This window comes from Nyctereutes procyonoides, unplaced genomic scaffold (genome assembly GCF_905146905.1).
Source record: "Nyctereutes procyonoides isolate TBG_1078 unplaced genomic scaffold, NYPRO_anot_genome, whole genome shotgun sequence".
NCBI lineage: Eukaryota > Metazoa > Chordata > Mammalia > Carnivora > Canidae > Nyctereutes > Nyctereutes procyonoides.
In genome coordinates, this window is record NW_026575146.1 from 47,580,474 (window position 1) to 47,600,322 (window position 19,849).

At 39.1% G+C, this 19,849-nt stretch overlaps 1 protein-coding gene across 2 annotated transcripts in view; it reads left to right on the top strand.

Moving 5' to 3' along the window:
• Positions 1–19,849, top strand: part of GNA14 (G protein subunit alpha 14) — a 185,552-nt gene that overhangs the window by 86,268 nt on the left and 79,435 nt on the right. For both annotated transcript variants that reach the window (XM_055310579.1, XM_055310580.1), the window contains exon 2: positions 15,986–16,170. In XM_055310579.1, coding sequence (XP_055166554.1) covers positions 15,986–16,170 — 185 coding nt within the window. The remainder of the gene's footprint in view (positions 1–15,985; positions 16,171–19,849) is intronic.

The window sequence follows — 19,849 nt, forward strand, 5'->3', positions numbered from 1 at the left end:
GTTCTGTGCAGATTGTTAGGCTAGGTGCTGTGGGAGGATACAAAATACAAAGCTATTTTTAATCTAGTTGTGGGAGAGACAAAAACTGAACTGAGAATAATTACAAAACAACTGAATAACAAGGGAAAATGGTTAGCCCCATGATTGTCAAGTGAGGGGATTTGGGGTGAAATGGAGTAAAGTGATGATCGTAGCTGGGGTGGGGAGAGCTCATTTCAGGGCCATAAGGTTATGAGAGATCACGGAGTTCAGGGCTTGCAAACTCCTGCTTCCAGGGCTCTAGTAGATAAAATGAGTGATGGGACCTGGTATAAGACAGTGGGGACTAGGGATAGAATGTGGGAGAGTTTGTATGCCTTCTCAAATGTATGCCTTATCAAAAGACATTCGCACTGAAAGTTTAAAAGTTGGATGGGTTGTCCAAATAACATGAGAATCAGAAATCGGACCCTGGATAAACTTCTGGGTTGTTGATGATGAAATTAAAGTGTTGCCACATTGCTGCAGAATCTTAATTGTTCGCCCACATTTACTTCTAATAAAGTAACTTTAGTGAAGGAGGTTGTTTCACATAAATCGCAAGTGTCAGGGCAAAAACTATGAGGAGAAAATTCTTGAGAATCCCAGAAACATTCCAAATGGTGGGTTAGACAAGTGGAAACAATGAAGAGCCCTTTAATCTCTCATGCTGAAAGTATAAAAGATTTCCTATGTTTAGAAAATATGGAGGCATCCCCTAGTGTCCTTTAAATTTCTGTAAAATCCTACCAGTAATTATTGCATGAAGTTTCTTGGGGTGTTGAGCTTATGTTTCTCAAACAGATAGCTGGGTTGACTAGAGTGCCCCCAGTTTGTGATGATCTGGAATCTACGAATGTGAGTTGATTTGAAAATACTGTCTTGGCGGATGCAATTAAGTCAAGATTTGGTTATACTGGATTAGAGTGAGCCCTTAATTCATTATGACTAGTCTCTTTATGAGTGAAATTAGGACACAGAGACACAGAAGACTGATGGCCAAGTGAAGACAATGGGATAGATGGGAGTTAAGCTGCCACAGACTAAGAAGCATCAAGGGTTGTACGCAACCACCAGAAGTCAGGAGGAGATTTTCTCCTCAGAAGCCTTTGTGAGAGAATAAATTTTTATAGTTCTAAGTCACCCAGTCTATGGTATTTTGTTATAGCAGCCTAGGAAATGAATATAGGCACAGCTTCCTTAACTTCCCCATTATTAAAAATGACACCAATGTCCAGGTCTGAAAGGTTATAATTTTTGTTTCTAAATTTGTCTTGCAGATGCATTCAGTCTTCCAAACCACCATATTGTCTCTTTCTACTTCCGCAGTTAGCACCACATATTAGAATAACTAATATATAAATTTTGTTTTCTAGATTTAAAGTGACTTTAATTCTTAGAACAAATAATGACATGTGGTATTATTCTGCCCCCTTAAGTATAAGGAAACTGAGGTTCAGAGAGTTTAAGTACTTGGTCTAAAGTCACATAGTTGATTAGTCCATTAAAAATCTAGAATTCCAGGGGCACCTGGGTGGCTCAGTTGGTTGAGCATCCAATTCTTGATCTTGGCTTGGGTCCTAATCTCAGGGTCATGAGTTCAAGGCCTCCATGCCTAGCATGGAGCCTACTTAAAAATAAATACATAAATAAAAATCTAGGATTCCAGGAAGATAGGCCCTTTAGCTTTAAGAAAAAATACTCAACCCGAAATGAAGCACCTGGTTATAGTTATTCTGTCATTGTGCTATCTCCATCATTCCAAAATAAAAACTTTAAGAACTTGTGTGTCTTTGGGGTAAGATGAAAATAGTCCTCAAATGATTTTCTTTTGCTTCCCCTCACCTTAGAGGACTAAGCCTTGTTATTATCACAGCAAAGCAGTGTTGATAGAACAAGAAATGAGAGTAACAATTTCTTTCATATGTTTAATTATAGCCTTGGAAGAGACATCAAATTGGCTTTTGGTGGAAAGATATTTTTTCTTCATAAGTAGGTCATTGGGAATATATATATAAACATAAATATAAATATATATATATATAATTAATAGAGATAATCGCCAACCCATATACAGATTTTGTTTAGTTGACCTCTTTTGCATACATTTTCCCACTGTGTAACAAGGCAACTAGTTGGGTAACATTGTTGAGCTAGTTTTACAGCAATGTCAAAAAGTATATCCTTCCAGTATAAGAAACATGTTTGTTTTACTGGAAAGCTGGGTGTTGTTGTTGTTGTTGTTATAATGGAGGCTTATGAAAAGGGAAAGCTGGTTAGTGATAAGTTTTCTTACCTTGGGCTAAACAATAAATTAGAGTTATAACATCAGAAGGTGCTGTCAGGTGTCTCTCAACCCCCTATGACAGTTACACTAAGATGATCAAATACTTTATTGTCTAAGCCAGAACACATTTGAGAATGAAAAAGGATGCTATTAATAATTACCTAGGGACAACAGGTATAAACTAGGACTGGTCTTAGGAAACTGGAAGACATGATCATCCTGGTCATTGTAATCCATCCTGGGATAAAAAAAAGTCTAGATAGTTTTTGAAAGCCTATTTCCACAAACAGCTTGATGAGTGGGGTTGGAGATTGTTACTACTTATGAATCATTAAATTGCCCCTTGGAAACTAAATATATACCTATTTAAGTCACTTCTCTGGATATCAGTAAAAGCCACATTGAAAAATTATTACCTTAATGTTTTAGTTTTAATCATTCTAGAGTAGGGACACCTGGGTGGCTCAGCAGTAAAGTGCCTGCCTTCAGCTCGGGGTGTGATCCCAGAGTTCTGGGATGGAGTCCCACATCGGGCTCCCTGCATGGAGCCTGCTTCTACCTCTGCCTATGTCTCTGCCTCTCTCTGTCTCTCTCTCTCTTTCTGTCTCTCTCTGTGTGTGTCTCTCATGAATAAATAAATAAAATCTTTAAAAAAATCATTCTAGAGCTAATAGTTTTGGGGAGGTTGATGCTCAAAAGAATCTTGGCTTGGAGGAAAGAAAACCAAGGGGTTGGCCTTCCCCACGTGGATGGAGGTTTGTGCCCTAGAACTAGTGCCCAGCCTAGGCACTTACTATGTGCTCAGTAAATCATGATTGAAATGACTCTAAGCACATCCTGAATTGGACTGTGCTCTTCCCTGATTCACAATTGTGCACCAGCAAGGATTTTTTTTTTTTTTCAGAGAATGAAGCCAAAAGTTTGATAACTTGGGAGTTGAGTAGGCACAAACTTGTTTGTTGATTTAGGGGTTGAGAGGAGAATTATAGCAAGAAGAGGTATTTCATTTATGTTGAGAAAGGCCCCTCTGAATTGAATGCTAGGAAAGATTCCAAGGCTGTGTAGTTATCAGATAAGGGATGCTAAGGAACATGATACTAGGTAACTCTTCAAATATTCAGACATTTATTGAGTACCTACTCTATGGCAAGTGTTGTCCAAGGTCCTGGGATACAAAGGTAGAAGAGAGTTCTTGAACTAAGGGAAATTACAGACTACTGAATACTTGTAAACATATAAACATCATGATAAATGTAACAGTGGTGATATGGAAATAGTCTTCTTCCTGTTATGACTATCTGGGAATTCTGGGGACTCGAGGAAAAAGTGATGCTGGAGCAGTGTGAGGAGGAGTTGGACGTTGGCAGACCATTGCAGGAGAAGAAGGAAGGCAAAAATGATGTGGCCTGAGTTTTCAGTCTTGATCACCTTGCCAGTATACAACTGTTACTTAACCCTTTTGTTCTTAGACCTTTCAAAGGTAAATTTATGTCTTTTGATCACAGTGGTGGACTGAACATCACTATATACCTGTTTGCATATCTACTTAAGTCTGAATAAAACTAATACCATGTTATGCCAAAATGGTGAAAAGAACTAAAAGGGAATAACTTTTTAACATTTTTATCCAATGTAGTGATAGTGCATTGTACTTTTAAGGCCCTACAGTTTCAGAATTCCTTTGTTTTTTTTATTTATTTCTTTACTTTAAGTTTTTATTTTAATACCAGTTAACATAGTGTTATATTAGTTTCGGGTATACAATATAGTAATTTACGAATTTCCTGTATCATCTAGTTCTCATCACAACAGGTGCACTCCTGAATCCCCATCACCTATCTAACCCACCCTACTAACCCCCCACCAGTAACTAACAGTTTGTTCACTATAATTTAGAGTCTATTTCTTGCTTTGACCATCTATCTTGCATTTTTTCCCTTTTACCTGTTGGTTTTCTTAAATTCCACATATGAGTGAAATCATATGGTGTTTGTCTTTTTCTTTCTTTTTTTTTTTTGTTTGTCTTTTTCTGACTTACTTTACTTAGCATTATGCTCTCTAGCTCCACTTATGTTGTTGCAAGTGGCAAGATTTCATTCCTTTTTATAGCTGAGTAATATTCCATTGTGTGTATGTGTATATATGTATATATATATATACACACATATATGTGTATGTATTTACACACACACACTATATCTTCTTTATCCATTCATCAATCAATGGACATTTGGGCTACTTCCATATCTTGGATATTGCAAATAATGTTGCTATAGTTTTCATTCTTAATATTATTTTACATGTAACTACACTTTTGTTTAACAATTTATTTTCATTTAAATTTATCTTTGGGGTGGGAGGGGATGGAAAGAAGAGTAGATCAGGGAGTTGCTGCTATTTTAGCAAAATGCTTTGGTGTTTCAAAATGGTTACCCTCCTTGACTGCTCTTACCGGGTCATAAGGATTTTATTTTATTTTGTATTTTTTTAAAGACTTTATTTATTTATTTGACAGAGAAAGAGCAGTGGGGGAGGGGGAGAGGGAGAAACAGATTCCCCATTGAGCAGGGAGCCCAGTGCAGAGTTCAATCCCAGGACCCTGAGATCATGACCTGAGCCAAAAGCCAATGTTTAACCAACTGAACCACTCAGGTGCCCCAGAGCCTGAGGATTTTAAATGCATTCTCTTTTAAGTGCTTCTTTATTTTCCTTTAAGTAATTTTTGTCTTTGCTGGGCTCTTTCTTTTTTTATCAACATGAACAAAATCAAACTTTCAGACGATGGTGACTTGTACAAGAACAAATTTTCATGTGAAACTCACTGTAGTGTTAAACATTTGACTGTTCAATTATTCTTCATAGATAAAACCTGTATGACTTCACTCATAAGTAGAATTTAAGAAACCAAACATATGTACATGGAGTGGGAGAGAGGCAAACCAGAAAACAGGTTCTTAAATATAGAGAACAAACTGATGGTTCCTAGAGGGGAGGTGGGTTAAATGGGTGATGGGGATTCAGGAGTGCTTGTGACGGGCATGGGGTATCGTATAAAGTGTTGAACCAAAGGCACATGGGTGGCTCAATCAGTTAAGCATCTGACTCATGATTTCAGCTCAAGTCTTGATCTCGGGGTCATGAGTTCAAACCCTGTGTTGGGCTCCAAGCTGAGCATAAAGACTTAAAAAAAAAAAGTGTTGAATCACTCAATTCTTCCTGTGAAACTAAAATTACACTGTATGTCAACTAACTGAATTGAAATTAAAACTTGAAAAAAATTACTCCTCATATTCTTTCAAAGGTTGAGGGGCCAAAGTCTTATCTGTGCCAGGTGTATGATTTCTTAGTGAACATTTCTGTAAGAATGGGGGGAAATGTTAATTTTCCAGATGCTTGGTGAACAGCGGAAGATTCTAAAACCATTTATGAAAATGCTTACAATTTGTGTTTTTGGAAAGTAAAACAATGGTGAGTAAGAATCATGGAGCAGGAAGGGATCTCATGACCCTCCTTTACAAGTGAAATGGGTTGTATTTCTAATGAAATTGCTAATATTTTAGCCATAGAGTTTATTTGAATAGTTTTCCATTTTTAGGGAAAAGTAATTGATGTCCAGGGCATTTTCCAAAATAGAATTTTCTCACCAACAAGCATTTGATTATTAAGATTCTGTATACTGTGTTAGTTTTCCAGAATCTTACACAGATGAGCTATTGGTACAGAATGAACAAAATTGGGTAACTCTATGGAAGGGTTAGTTATAATGTTTGGTAAGTAGCTAATACTGCTAGATCATGTGACTACATACAAGGGATCAATTACAGCAATCAATGAAAACTGTTTCTTGACATAAAGCAGTTAATACTAAGGTAAATACATTTTATGGAATTTTTAAAGAATATCACATTTAAAACAAACTATAGAAATTTGGTTGTCGGGGTAAATCAATTTAGAGTGAAAGTTAGACTTGTTTTCCCATTGCATTTGAACTTTAAAATACTCTTATGACAACTATGAGAAGTACATGGTTTTTGATACTTGAAATCATAAAAATAATTATTCAAAAATTACGATTGCGATTACCGGGGTGCCTGGGTGGCTCAGTCAGTTGGGCATCTGCCTTTGGCTCAGGTCATGATCCTGGAGTCCCAGGATCAAGCCCCACATTGGGCTCCCTGCTCAATGGTGAGTCACATTCTCCCCCTGCCCCTCACCCACTCATTCTCTATGTCTCTGTCTCCAGTGAAATCTTAAAAAAAAAAAAAATTCTTTGTGATTACAATTGTTAGCATGACTTTTTAGCTTTGTCTTGATATAAGAACTCAGAAGTCATGTTTGAAATTAAATACCTTCTTGATCAAAATAAGGCCCAAAGATGACATCAAATGGCAAGACTTGCCATTGGAACTGTTTGGAATTCTGCTCTTCTCGTGAGACAATAAAGATGATTTTGCGGGCAGCCCAGATGGCTCAGTGGGCAGCCCGGGTGGCTCAGTGGTTGAGTGTGGCAGTGGCAGCCTTTGACCCAGGGCTTGATCCTGGAGACCCGGGATTGAGTCCCACGTCGGGCTCCCTGCATGGAACCTGCTTCTCCCTCTGCCTGTGTCTCTGCCTCTCTCTCTCTCTCTCTCTCTCTCTCTCTGTGTGTGTGTCTCTCATGAATAAATAAATAAAATCTTTAAAAAAAAAGATTTTGCAGGTTATTGTGAAACAGAAAAACTATAAAATATAATACAGCATCTTTTGAATTCCCCATTGTTTTATTATCAGGTTTTTAAAAAAATCTCAAACTGTTTACTGAACCTCCTCACTTAATTTCTTGCAGCTTCCCTTTCTTTGTTTCAAAAGCCCTATATTCATCTCTTCTGTTGAGAGAACAGCCATGAATCCTGTCTTCACTTATTTCCAGTTCTCTGTTCCTAGGACATTGCTGCTTCCCTTTTATGGTGAAAAGTAGCACCTCTTGTGTTTGCAAGTACAGAAGCTGGAGAAGGTGACATGGTTGTGATGGTGACGTGGGGGTTGGACAGAAGCAGACAGGACTGACTTGTCGTCATAAAGATTCACGACACTCTAAAAAATGTTTTCCCTCTAGCAATTGAAAAACAGAGCTCCCATGGGGATCTTTTACCCATGCAGAAATTAAATTGGAACTTGGTGTAAAAACCTACCAATTAAATCAAAGAGGATATAAAAATTGAGTATTCCTGTCCCAGGTAGATGATATTAGTGGATGTTGCCCTCAGAAGAGCCCTGGAGAAAAGGGCTTCTTAAAGGGCTTGTGGATGGGTATACTAAAACCCTTGGAGTTCTGGTTAAAAATGCATCTTCCCAGGTTTCTGCAAGAAGTCAGAGATCAGGATGCCAGCATAGGTCTGGTTCCGGTGAGCACTCATTTCAAGTTTGCAGACTTCTCCTTATGTCCTGACATGGTGGAAGGGACAAGGGAGCTCTCTGGCGTCTCTTTTATTAAGGCATTAATCTCATTCATGCAGGCTCTATCCTCATGACCTAATCACCTCCCAAAGGCCCTTTTAATACCATCACCGTGGGCATTAGGTTTTCAACAGATGGATTTTGGGGGAACACAAACATTCATTCCAATGTTGCGATGAGAAATTATTTGGAAGTTTTCCCAGTATTAGCCAGATTCTGTCATCCATCAGTAACTTGAGGATAACATGAACTAGGACTGTATGTGGGGTGGCTGCTGCCCAAGGTCAGCTCTGAGTTATAAGGGACCAGAATGCCCCAAGTCCAGACACTCTCCTGGGGCAGCCCTCCTTGCTGCTGAAAACTGGTCTTGCTTAAAGATTTGATGAAAAGAATTTTAACTCATTTATCCCATTACCAGGAAACCCTGATATGGAATCTGAGCCTCCCTGCCTGGATGGCACCAGGTCTTGCTTGTCCTCATCAGAAAGGGCAAGCTGCAGGATCCCTGCTCCTGTGTGGGGTTGTTTTGTCTACTCAATGGACTCATACAAGTCCTGAATCTTCTCTTGGCCAGACAAACCTACTTCCTATTGCTTTTCGAAATTGTGATCATCCTGGTTATCTTAGTCAATAGATACCCATTCACAAGTATTTATTAGGTTCCTACTGTGTACTGTGTTTTTGGCTTCAGAGATAAAAAAAAGAACAAGAGAAATAAGGCCCCATAGAGCCAGCCTGCCAATCATATCAGTAGGTCCACACTCTTGTCTGCCTGTAGGTCTCAGATCATTTACACCAACATCCAGAATTGTGTCCCCATTTATGTTTTGACTTACATTTTCTTCTGTTTTTGTCTTCTGTAAAGCTGAACAAAAAAACAATGGCTTCTCACAGATGGTTTGAGAAAGCATCCCAGAGTATTGGAGACGGCTCTGCCCATCTGAGCTTTATCAGCTCCTTGCTTTGGCTCTTGGGGAAGCTGTCTTTACAAAAGATTGTAGGTGAACTTTAAAACAATTGGCTTACTGTTCAGATGTCCTTGGTCTATCACTTGCAAAGAATTTATTTTGCTTTGGCCTCTGTTCCTTCTTGGCACCTAAAAAGCAAATTTTTTTTTCCCATGAGCCTTTCTGTGTATTTAAAGTTAAACTGAAAGTTGAATCTCACATTGCTTTCTCAAATCTCAGAGTTTAGAATTTTAGTGCTAAGACATTTTGTTGGCCCCTTTTCAATAACATAAGTTTTAACCCTCAGTTTTTGTGTTTTTTTTTTGTTGTTGTTGTTGTTGTTCAATTTTGTATTTGGATGAGATTCATGTGTAGAATTCCAGAAGTCTCTAGAGGAAAAAGAGGGGGAGTTTCCTTTAAGTAAAAGGGCAAATATCACATACAGGGGATAGTAATTTGTGCGTATTACTTATCCAAAGCATGATACCTGGATCACTGGTAGACAAGATGTTCTTAGGTGGAATATTGCTGAAGTCTTACTTTGTTATAATACATTTAATTAGATTCATTATGGCAAGTGGTATTGGTTTTTCACTTATAATATTTATATTTCCTTTCATAACAAGCTTATTTGAGTAAAAAAATTTTCTAAATAATAAATCATACAGGTGGTATATTAGTGTGGTAAAAAAAAATCACAAGATGGTTATTACAAATTCTGGAGTTTTGGAGAGAGTAATTAAGTAAATGTCAGGGGCAAGAGTCTCCTAGGATAGCCTGCAACCCTGCAAGGTCAAAGGTGCGTACCCTTCCCCCACAGAGAGCTAGAAGCCTGTGGGGGTGGGTTTTAACTTGAAATAGAACACAAATTATATGAAACAGAACACATATGGTATATGCTAAGCTTGCTAAAGAAGCAAGCTATGTGTGTTCAGTTTAGCCACTTTTTGAGTGGCTATTTTGGGAAAGGAAATAACTCCTATTTAAGGAGCTGGGGAGAGGCAGAGTGCCCAGGCAGAGCTTTACAGTGAGAGACTTGGAAGTATTCGAGCCTTACTTGAGAAGCAGTTTGAGCCAGAGAGCAAGGGGGCAGAGAACTGATCCTGGAGCTTCTAGGGGAGTGGGAATCTCTGGAACTGACCAGAGTGCCTTACCAAGAAGTTGCCTCTTGGTTTTATTACAGAGGACAGTTGTAGTAGGATAATGGTGAGCAAGAACCTCAAACTTAATGAAAGTTTAAAAGTACTTAAAAACATTGTTGGATTTTTTTCTCTAAATATGAGAACATTGAAGTAAACACTAAATGGGGAAAAGAGCCATTTATTTTATTAATATTTGGAACAGAATCTAGAAATGGAAGTAATTTTACTCCTTTGCCCATCTGGTGTTTTAGCAGCATTGGGTCCAGGAGTGAAAGTCCTTCCAGTCTGTGGTCCCCTCCCTGACTCCCCATCTCGGCCCCTCCTCCACCCTCCAGTCACCTCTTATTGAATCCCTTGGTAACCTGATACCAAAGTTTACCTTCCAACCAAAGGCTTCCCCCTCCCTGTGAACTAAAAAGCTGCTCCCTGGGTGAGGGCTCAGGTTGTCTTCACTATCTGTTGTAGCATGGTGATTTTGTGGGGAAACCCCAGAGAGAGTCCTCATAAAGAGACAAACAAAGCCGAGTAGCGCATGCTAAACCACACATGCTAAAACGTGATTAGGCGGGAAGTAAAAGCTAAGTCACCTGATCCCCCAGTCACTGATAATTTTCATTCTAAAAATCATATCCTTTAAATCTTTCTCTTACTTGCACAGAATTAATAGTTGTACTCAATGTTTGAGACAGTGTTGAATTTCTGCTGAGAACAAATGAGGAAACTCAGCTCAGGTCCTTAGCTTGAATCTATTGGTCCTGTGGGTCCCAGTCACCAGAGAACCCCACGTTTCCCCTCTCTTGCCCCCATCTTCTGCTAGAAACATCTCATTTAGAGCAGAGCTCTGAAGAATTCAAGATAAAGTCCCGAGTGTTGCAGTGTCGGTACCAGAAGAAAATACTTAAAGTGATAAGAGAGTGGGACTTGCCCATTTATTTGGGGAAACACTCAGTGTAAAACTACTACATGGTGTTATCATGGGAAGTGTGCATACCAACACAGACCTGAATGTAGACCCAAGACCCAACCCTTCCAAGCTGAGCAAACTTGGACAAAGATTAAGTAAACCATGTAATCTAATTTTCAGTTTCCTTTTTGGAGAAAGTTCTAACTGGGTTGTGTTGCGGCTTACATGAGAGGCAGTGGAGCTTCCCCTCCTGAGACTGTTCTCTGGACCTCAGCCCCTACTGGAGCATGTCTTTCAATCTCTCTTTTTTGCCTTTAATGTGGAATTTTTTCTCCATATTTGGTTTCTTATTGTTCAAATAACCACAATATAGAACTGAAGAATATTTTAAAATATTGATATTAAAAATATTGATATTTGTCAAATAAGTTTATCTTATTAATATTTAAAATCATTTTTAACAAATTTTTTTGAAATGTTCCCTGTTAAAAGGAAAAAGCAATGACTTTTTATAAATGTTTCTATGTTTGGGGCTGGTGGTGGGGTTGGCTTTAATCTCTTGTAGGTGAACGGTCTTTATAATAACAAATGTTCTTTATCTTGTTAGAACTTTGGGCTGAGTCTTAAGTGATTTTTGTGGTCTCAGGGCCAAAATCGCAGCTTGCCTCAAGATACTTACATAATCTCTCCTTTCATATCAGTTTCATGGTGGGTAAAATGCAGAAGGATTAGTATTTGCTTGGGATAAGGTAGTACTGGACCATGGGTCAATCCATCCTGCTGGGGTAGAACAGAAGAATGCATGGCAGCATCATAGATTAAAGGAGACTCAGGGACCCCAGGATCTGTAAGAGCAGAGATCTAATGTAATATGGGACTTTGGACCAAGTTCAAACAGTATACAGTTCCCACAGGTCCTCTCTTTATTGTATGGAATTTGGGCAGCATAAGAGTCATTATGAAATGGTGGTTTCAGGGACACCTGGTATGATTGCAATCCTCTAGACTATTTATATCTTATTTTTATGTGATTAACCATAATATAAGACCTATAAAAGAGCACTGTGACTTCTCATATTTGTTCCATTCATACCTGCATTTAGTCATTCTTTGACAGCCAACTATGCAGCAGGCAGTGTTCATGGTACCCAAATACATCACTCTCAAGCTTTACCCTTGCTGGACTAAGTAGTGGGAGATTCGCAAACAAGCAATTAGGGGGTATGACTAAGGTGTCCCAGGTGTTAGCTCCAAGGGGGCCGGCTTGACTCTGAGGGGGTAGAGGGGGGAAAAGATTCCTTCAGGGGAGGTGATATCTTTGGTGAACCTGAAGGCTAAGGCACAGGCAGTGTGGCTTCTAGCTCCAGCTCTGAACTGGCACCAACCTTGCCTTTTTTGCTGACTCATAGTCAGTTTGCTCATCTCTGACATAAGAAGAGAGCAACCACCTTTTCTGCCTCCGGAGGTGACATGAGATAGCAGTGAGGCCGCTTGTAAGAACACTCACCTGTCTGAGGGTTCTTTCTTGAGCCTTGGCAGCGTGTGTTTGCAAAATGATGGCTCTGCCAGTGCCTGGATTGAATGTGTGGTTGTGAACCTCACATTTGTCTTCATTAAACCAGGATACCTAAGTCCTCTTGGTCATGATCCTGACTTTTTTTTTTTCCCCTGACGAGAGTCTGTCATTAGTCTGATTGAATAAAGCCCTGTCTTTTGCTAATGGTATGGTTTTGTGGAGGCTACTTAACTTTTCTGATCCCATGTTTCTTTTTCTTTTCTTTTTTTTTTTTTTAGTTTCAGAGGTAGAATTCAGTGATGCATCAGTTGCATGTAACACCCAGTGCTCATTATATCAAGTGCCCTTCTTAATGCCCACCACCCAGTTACCCCATCCCCCCACCCATCTCACATCCAACAACCCTCAGTTTATTTCTTAGAGTTCAGCATCTCTTATGGTTTGCCTCCCACTCAATTTTCATCTTATTTTATTTTCCTTCCATTCCTGAGTGCTCATCTGTTTTGTTTCTTAAATTACACATATGAGTGATATCATGGTATTTGTCTTTCTCTGACTTATTTTACTTAGAATGATATCCTCTAGTTCCATCCATATTATTGCAAATGGCAAGATTTCATTATTTTGGATGGCTGAGTAATATTCCATTGCGTGTGTATATGTGTGTGTGCATATATATGTGTGTATGCACATCTTCTTCATTCATCTGTTGAGGGACATTTGGTGAGTGCCAGGTTTCTTATCTGTAAAACAAAAGTGACAGTACAAACCTTGTAGGGTGGTTTCGAGAGAGAAAGGAGATAGTCACCATGTGGGAGCTATTTTATACAAACTAGTTGAATAGTCATCAATATTAGGAAGGATGAGTAACCCAGAAAGGGTCACAAAGAACCCGGATAAGTCTCCTGCTTGACCACTTTTTGTGGTGGTTCCTGCTGTGGTTGAAGTCATGGTACTTACAGAGCTCATTGGATGGTTGGGAGATTATAACCTACCTTGTCACCCATACCTGTAGTTGGGTAGGGGAGTTGAGACTGGGTATATTCTTAATTACTATCACATTCTCAAAAAATACTGCTATACTATTCAGGTGTTTAAGAGGAAGGAAATCCTGTCACATGCAACATAAGCCAGCCACAGAAAGACAGATACTGTATGATTCTACTTATATGAGATATCTAAAGTAGTCACATTCATAGAGACAAAAAATAGAATGGTGGTCCTTAGGAGCCAGAGCAGGGAGTAAGGGGGAGTTGTTTAATGTGTATGCAGGAGGAAGAGTTCTGATAATTATATGATAATGTGAATGTACCTAACACTTAAAAATGATGAAGATGGTAAACTGTATGTATATTTTGCCACAATTTTAAAAAAGTATTTTAAGAGCTTATTAAGCACATGCCAAGTTTCAGACATTATAGCTGACACAAGGGGAGACAATGTGAGTAAAAACAAACATGGCCCCCGTCTCCCATTATGGAGCTTAGGGACTGGTAGGAGAGACACATGTAAAATGCAGAATGACTTTAATGGACAGAAGTGCAACTAGAACATGTGCTACAATTAGTATCATGAGAGCTTCCAATCGGGGAACCTAACCTCATTAGGGAGGCCAGACCAAGAGCCAAGGCAAATGGGACCAAAGAAGACCGTTCCAGGAATATGCAGAGCATGAGCAAAGGCAGCGAGAAGGGAGGACATACAAGAAGGCCTGTGTGCCAGAAGGCAGAAGGTAGAAGAAGCACATATGAGAAGAGGCTGGTGAAGACCCAGGGGCCAGACCACACAGGCATGGTGGCCATAGTGAGGAGGTTTGTCTGTCTTCCTGAGTAGACTGGGAAGGTAACTGTTCAGGATTTTATTTTTTATTTATTTATTTATTTATTTATTTATTTATTTATTTATTTATTCTTTTTTTTTTTTTGTTCAGGATTTTAAATGAGGGTGAAGAGATAGACAAAAAGCAGATTTCTATTCTGAAAAGGTCAATCTAAAGGAACATTTTTTTTCTTGCAAGGAAAAATCTTATCAAACACTAACAGTTGTATCTCAACTATCCATGTGGAAAAATTGAACAAGTCTCTAAGTATTTCTCAGGGCCCTTGTGATAGGCCCTACCCTGATGTTTACAGGATTCAGGCAAGAGTCTACATAGGGACCCACATCCCATAAGTCCAAATAGCTATGGGTTATAATCAAACTAACAAACTACTATCAATATGTTCTATCCTCTTACCAATTTGTGTTCTTTTGACGAATATTGAGACAACTTTTTTGCAATAGCTTTGTTAAAATATACATATTGTACAGTTCACCCATTCAAAGTTACAATTTATCTTGAATCATTTTAGTTCTGAGGTAATTTCTCATTAATTTCAGTTTGAAGAAACTTAATCCTGCTGGAGGCATTTCAACCAAAATTGTTACAAAATTCTTTTTAAAAAAATATTTATTTATTCCTTCAGGAGAGACAGAGAGAGAGAGAGAGAGAAAGAGAGAGAAGAGAGAGAGAGAGAGAGAGAAAAGCAGAGACACAGGCAGAGGGAGAAGCAGGCTCCCTGCAGGAGCCCGACATAGGATTTGATCCCGGATCCTGGGATCACAACCTGAGCCGAAGGCAGATGCCCAACTGCTGAGCCACTCAGGTGTCCGTTACAAAATTCTTAAAGCAATACTGAGAGTTGAAAATGGACCACAAATATAACAAGTGGTTGTGAATTTGGAGGAGCTCCTGAACTACAAATTGAAGTAGGAGGAGGAGCAAGAATACAAACATAGTAATAGGATCTTATACAATAAATTATCTTTTTTTATTCAGCTATAATTGACATTATATTAGTTTTAGGTACAATAAATTATCACAGAAAATGATACAAAAATATTTTAATTTCATCATATAAATCTTTCATTTACACTATAATTATCATTATCTTTTCAAGCAATATCTCCGTCTGATATTAAAGTGAAGTCTTGGCATCATATTTCACATGTTATGTCTGGACATTTCTACAGATTTCAGAGCAGTAGGAATGGTTTTATACTGTAAACTGCTCATGAGGTGCTATGTGCAAATTGGAATAGGAGGAAAAGCAAGAATACAGACAATTGGCACAACTGAGGATGGTGATTGTTCAGGGATCACTTGTATTTGTGTATCTGAAAGGCAGGAATTGACAGGTGAATCAGACCTTTATCCTACTGTTCAAATGCTCTCTGAGCTCTGCTGCAGCCTCCATCCCTACCACTGCTGTACTGGCAGTGGTGAAACCCTCAAATGTTTGGTGCTTTCAGACACAGTTGCCAATTATCAGAAGGAACTTAGGGCAAGGGATGTTGGGGGAGCAGTTCCCTTGGGCCAAAATGGTGTTAGCTACAAGAGTTGGTGGTTGGAATTACTCTAAGGGACAGAGACATTAATTTACCCCTAATAAAGCGTGTGTGTGTGTGTGTGTGTGTGTGTGTGTGCGTGTATGTGCACGCGTGCGCCCATGTGTATATGAGAGAGAGAGAGAGAGAGAGAGGAAGAAAGTGGGAGATACCTCAGGCCTTCTAAAGCATAGGTACAAGATAAGGACCTCTCCGCCCGGGGTCTAGGACACTACTACTGGTAGACCCTTCCCAAGTTCACCCAGTCAACCTATTCATCATAACAACAACATTGCCAAGAGGTCCTTTATTTCCCAGTGTACTCCTTTCAAAGACCACTGACTGTATTTTCCTCTTTTGTCTCACTAGGAACTGGTGAAAGTGGCAAAAGCACCTTTATCAAGCAAATGAGAATCATCCATGGGTCTGGTTACAGCGATGAAGATAGAAAGGGGTTCACGAAGCTGGTTTACCAGAACATATTTACCGCCATGCAAGCCATGATCAGAGCCATGGATACCCTGAGGATACAGTATGTGTGTGAGCAGAATAAGGTAAAGCACCACAGGGGTGTTGGCCCTACTTGTGGATGCATGTTTTCCTTCTCTAGGTAGCATATGTCTTTGGACAGAAAGATTTACAGTGTTTTGGTCAGAGGCCAAAGAAGCTCTGGAGCTCAAACCCCAGAGGAAGTGTGATAAAATTAGCTCTGTAGTCTGTCTTCTGCATGAGTTCCATCATGAGGGTATTGTGGTATTCTCTAGTGCCCTGGAATTCAGAAACTCAGGCATTTGGATTGCCTTTTTTAGGTGCTAAGAAAAGGAGGACTTATACGTTGACTCTTACAGCTAAGATACCCCATTAATTTCTCCATTGGCACAGTTGAGATCTTGGCCTTTTCTGAAATTCCCAGTCTTAGGAAAGTGTCGTAAATGCCCTGTAGATCACTCAGAACAATTGGTGGGTTTTCTTTCTTTCTTTTGAAGCTAAGTGATGGTTTAGGAGAGTAATGCTTATGTCCCAACTACTGTTGCACTCTCGTAAAGTACTAGTATAAAGCTGGCATTTCCTTTCCTATTACCATTGGTTATTTAAAATACAATTATGTTTTGGGAGTACCTGGGTGGCTCAGTTAAGTGTCTGCCTTTGCCTCAGGTCATGATTCCTGGGGCCTGGGATTGAGTCCCGTGTGGGGCTCCCTTCTCAGCGGGGAGTCTGCTTCTCCCTCTTCCTCTGGCCTCTACCCAACCTCATGCACTTACTCTCTCTCTCTATGTATATATCAAATAAATAAAATTAAAAAATACAATTATGTTTCAAAACATTGGAAAATGATGAAAATAATAATGTGGGAGGAGGCGGCAAATAAAATTTTATACAGTATATTGGAAGGCAAATCCATTGCAAAATAACTATGTCTGAGTTCATTAAGAATCTATATCAGAAATAGTTTATTTAAAACAACTGATACCAAGATATAACATGACATCATGATAAAGAGGAAAATTCTGTCTCAGAGAAGTCTCTTGTGGGTCTACTAAAAATAATTTAGCTGCTAAAATGCCATCATTGCATGGGCTTTAGTGTGGACCCCCAAGGACAACTTTGTCATGAACTTGTAGCACTTATATTCATGTATATTTTTAGAAATGATCTACAAAGAGTTTCAAAGCAGTCATTCTACATTTTTTATTATTCAGTGACTGAATTACATAAGAACATAGCATATGCCCATTGTGTCTACAACCTCATGTTTTTACTATCATTTCCTTACACTTTTGTAGAAATGAAGACATGTATCTTACTTCAACCTTCAAGAACGTTATGCTGAAAAATATGTGTATGTGGGGGCAGAGTGGGGTGGAGAATTAGCCTTTAGTGTATCTGGTGCCAAGCAATGTAAGAGGTGAATACTGAGCCACTGGGAGAGTCTAGAAGGGACTGTGATGGGTCCATGATACCTTGGTTTTGATACATATATTGTATCTGATTGAAAGTGTACAATTCTGGGGCACTTGGGTGGCTCAGTTGGTTGAGCTGCCCACTCTTGGTTTCCACTCGTGCTCTTTCTTTCTCTCAAATAAATAAATCTTTTAAAAAAGTATATAATTCAGCACCTGGGTGACTCAGTTAAGTGACTGCCTTTGGCTCAGTCATGATCCTAGGGTCTTGGGATCGAGTCCTGCATCAGGCTCCCTTCTCCATGGAAAGCCTGTTTCTCCCTTTCCTTCTGCCTGCTACTCCCCCTGCTTGTGCTCTCTCTTTCTCTTTCTCTGTCAATTAAATAAATAAGATTTCAGGAAAAAAAGTATAGAGGACCTGGGTGGCTCAGTGGTTGAGCGTTTGCCTTTGGTTCAGGTTGTGATCCCAGGGTCCTGGGATCGAGTCCCACATTGGGCTCCCCACAGGGAGCCTGCTTCTCCTTCTGCCTATGTCTCTGCCTCTCTCTCTCTCTGTGTCTTTCATGAATAAATAAATAAAATCTTTTTTTTAAAGCGTATAATTCTTTTTTAATCATACGGTTGACCCTTGAACAACACTGGTTTGTTTACCAGGTTCATTTACAAACATATTTTTTTAATAGAAAGTGTATAGTAATGTAAATTTATTTTCCTTATGGTTTTAACATTTTTCAAAACATTTTCTTTAGCTTCTTTATTGTAAGAATACAGTATATTGTATTCTTACTATATATCTACAGTATAGATATACAAAATATGTGTTAATAGACTATCTTGGCAGTTTTTGAGGAGACAAAAGTTATACAGATTTTTGACTGCACAGGGATAGGCCCCTCAACCCTTGCATTGTTCAAGGGTCTGCTGTATAAAGTATTCTAAAAATTAGATCATCTGTGGAAATTTCAGATTATTTCAGAAAAGAGGTATGTCAGGAACGTCTTTATAGAGATTTTAGTTAATCTATTTTCTTACATTGTAAAAGGCATTTTGTTTCCCATTCATAGAGGGGTGTTGGGAAAAAGCCTGGAACTTAGGGGATGGACTTGCAAACATCCACTAGGAGGAAGAAGCTCAAATGTACGTCAATTCCACTTATCTTGGCAACAGTTGTTTGTAAAACCCAATCAGATTGAATAATTGGGGTCTCAGGGTTTCTGTTTCATTTTGTTTCCCATCAAGGTCTTCTAGAGGTACTCTGAGTTTATGTTTTAAACAAAAACATTTTTATAGGGTTTGGTATTCCACCACTTTCTCCTTTTCTCTTGGCCTTAATTCTTCTTCAAAGAATTAAGTGGTCTCCACTTGACCACTAATCTGCATTAGTTTCCTAGGGCTGCTGTAACAAAGTACCTCAAACAGAGTGGCTTAAATTGAAAATACATTCTTTTCCTAGTTCTAGAAGCTAGAAGGCTGAAGTCAAGGTTGATTGGTTCCAATTACTGTTTCATGCTTCTCTCCTAGCTTCTGGTGGTGCTGGATATCCTTGGAACCCTTTGTCTTATAAACATGTCACTCCAGTCCCTGCTGTCCTCACAGAGAGATCTCTCCTGTATGACTCTATTCTCATGGCATTCCCCTCTTTGCATCCAAACTTCCCTCTTCCTATAAGTACACCAGTAATTGGATTAGAGCCCACCCTCATCCCAAGGATGATCTCATCAGAACTTGATTATACCTACAAAGACCCTATTTTCAAATAAAGTTACTTTCTGAGGTATGAGGCTTGCGTGAATTTTAGGGGGGCATTATTCAACCAGTACAGTCTGCCCTCTGTCTCTCCAAGTCATGTTAATTCTACATGCAAAATATATTTGTCCCATTCCAGCAGGAACTCTGTCTCAAATCTAATCCAAAATCTCAACTCAAAAGATTCCAAATCTCATCATTTAAATCATCTAAATCAGGTAAGAGTTTGGATATGGTCTGTGCTGAGGTTACATACCTCCAGTCTCCTCCTCATTTGCTGTATCTGGCTCCCTTCTCAATGCCTTCTTTCTTTTTATTCCAAGTACCTACATTTATGCTTCATAAACTTCCTCTTATCCCTCAAAAAAAAAAAAATGCCTGGGATGAACCACAGGCTTACGGAGAGGCACAAGAGTGAGTAAAAAGAACACTGGATTAGTTCCCAAAAATCTGGGCTCTGTTCATGGCTCCCCTGTGGGTCTTGGGCAAGAGTCAGCAATCTTTTTCTGTAAAGGGCCAGAGAATAAACATTTCTGGCTTTCGGGGCCATATAACCTCTTTTCTGCCCTGATGTCATCGTGCAAAA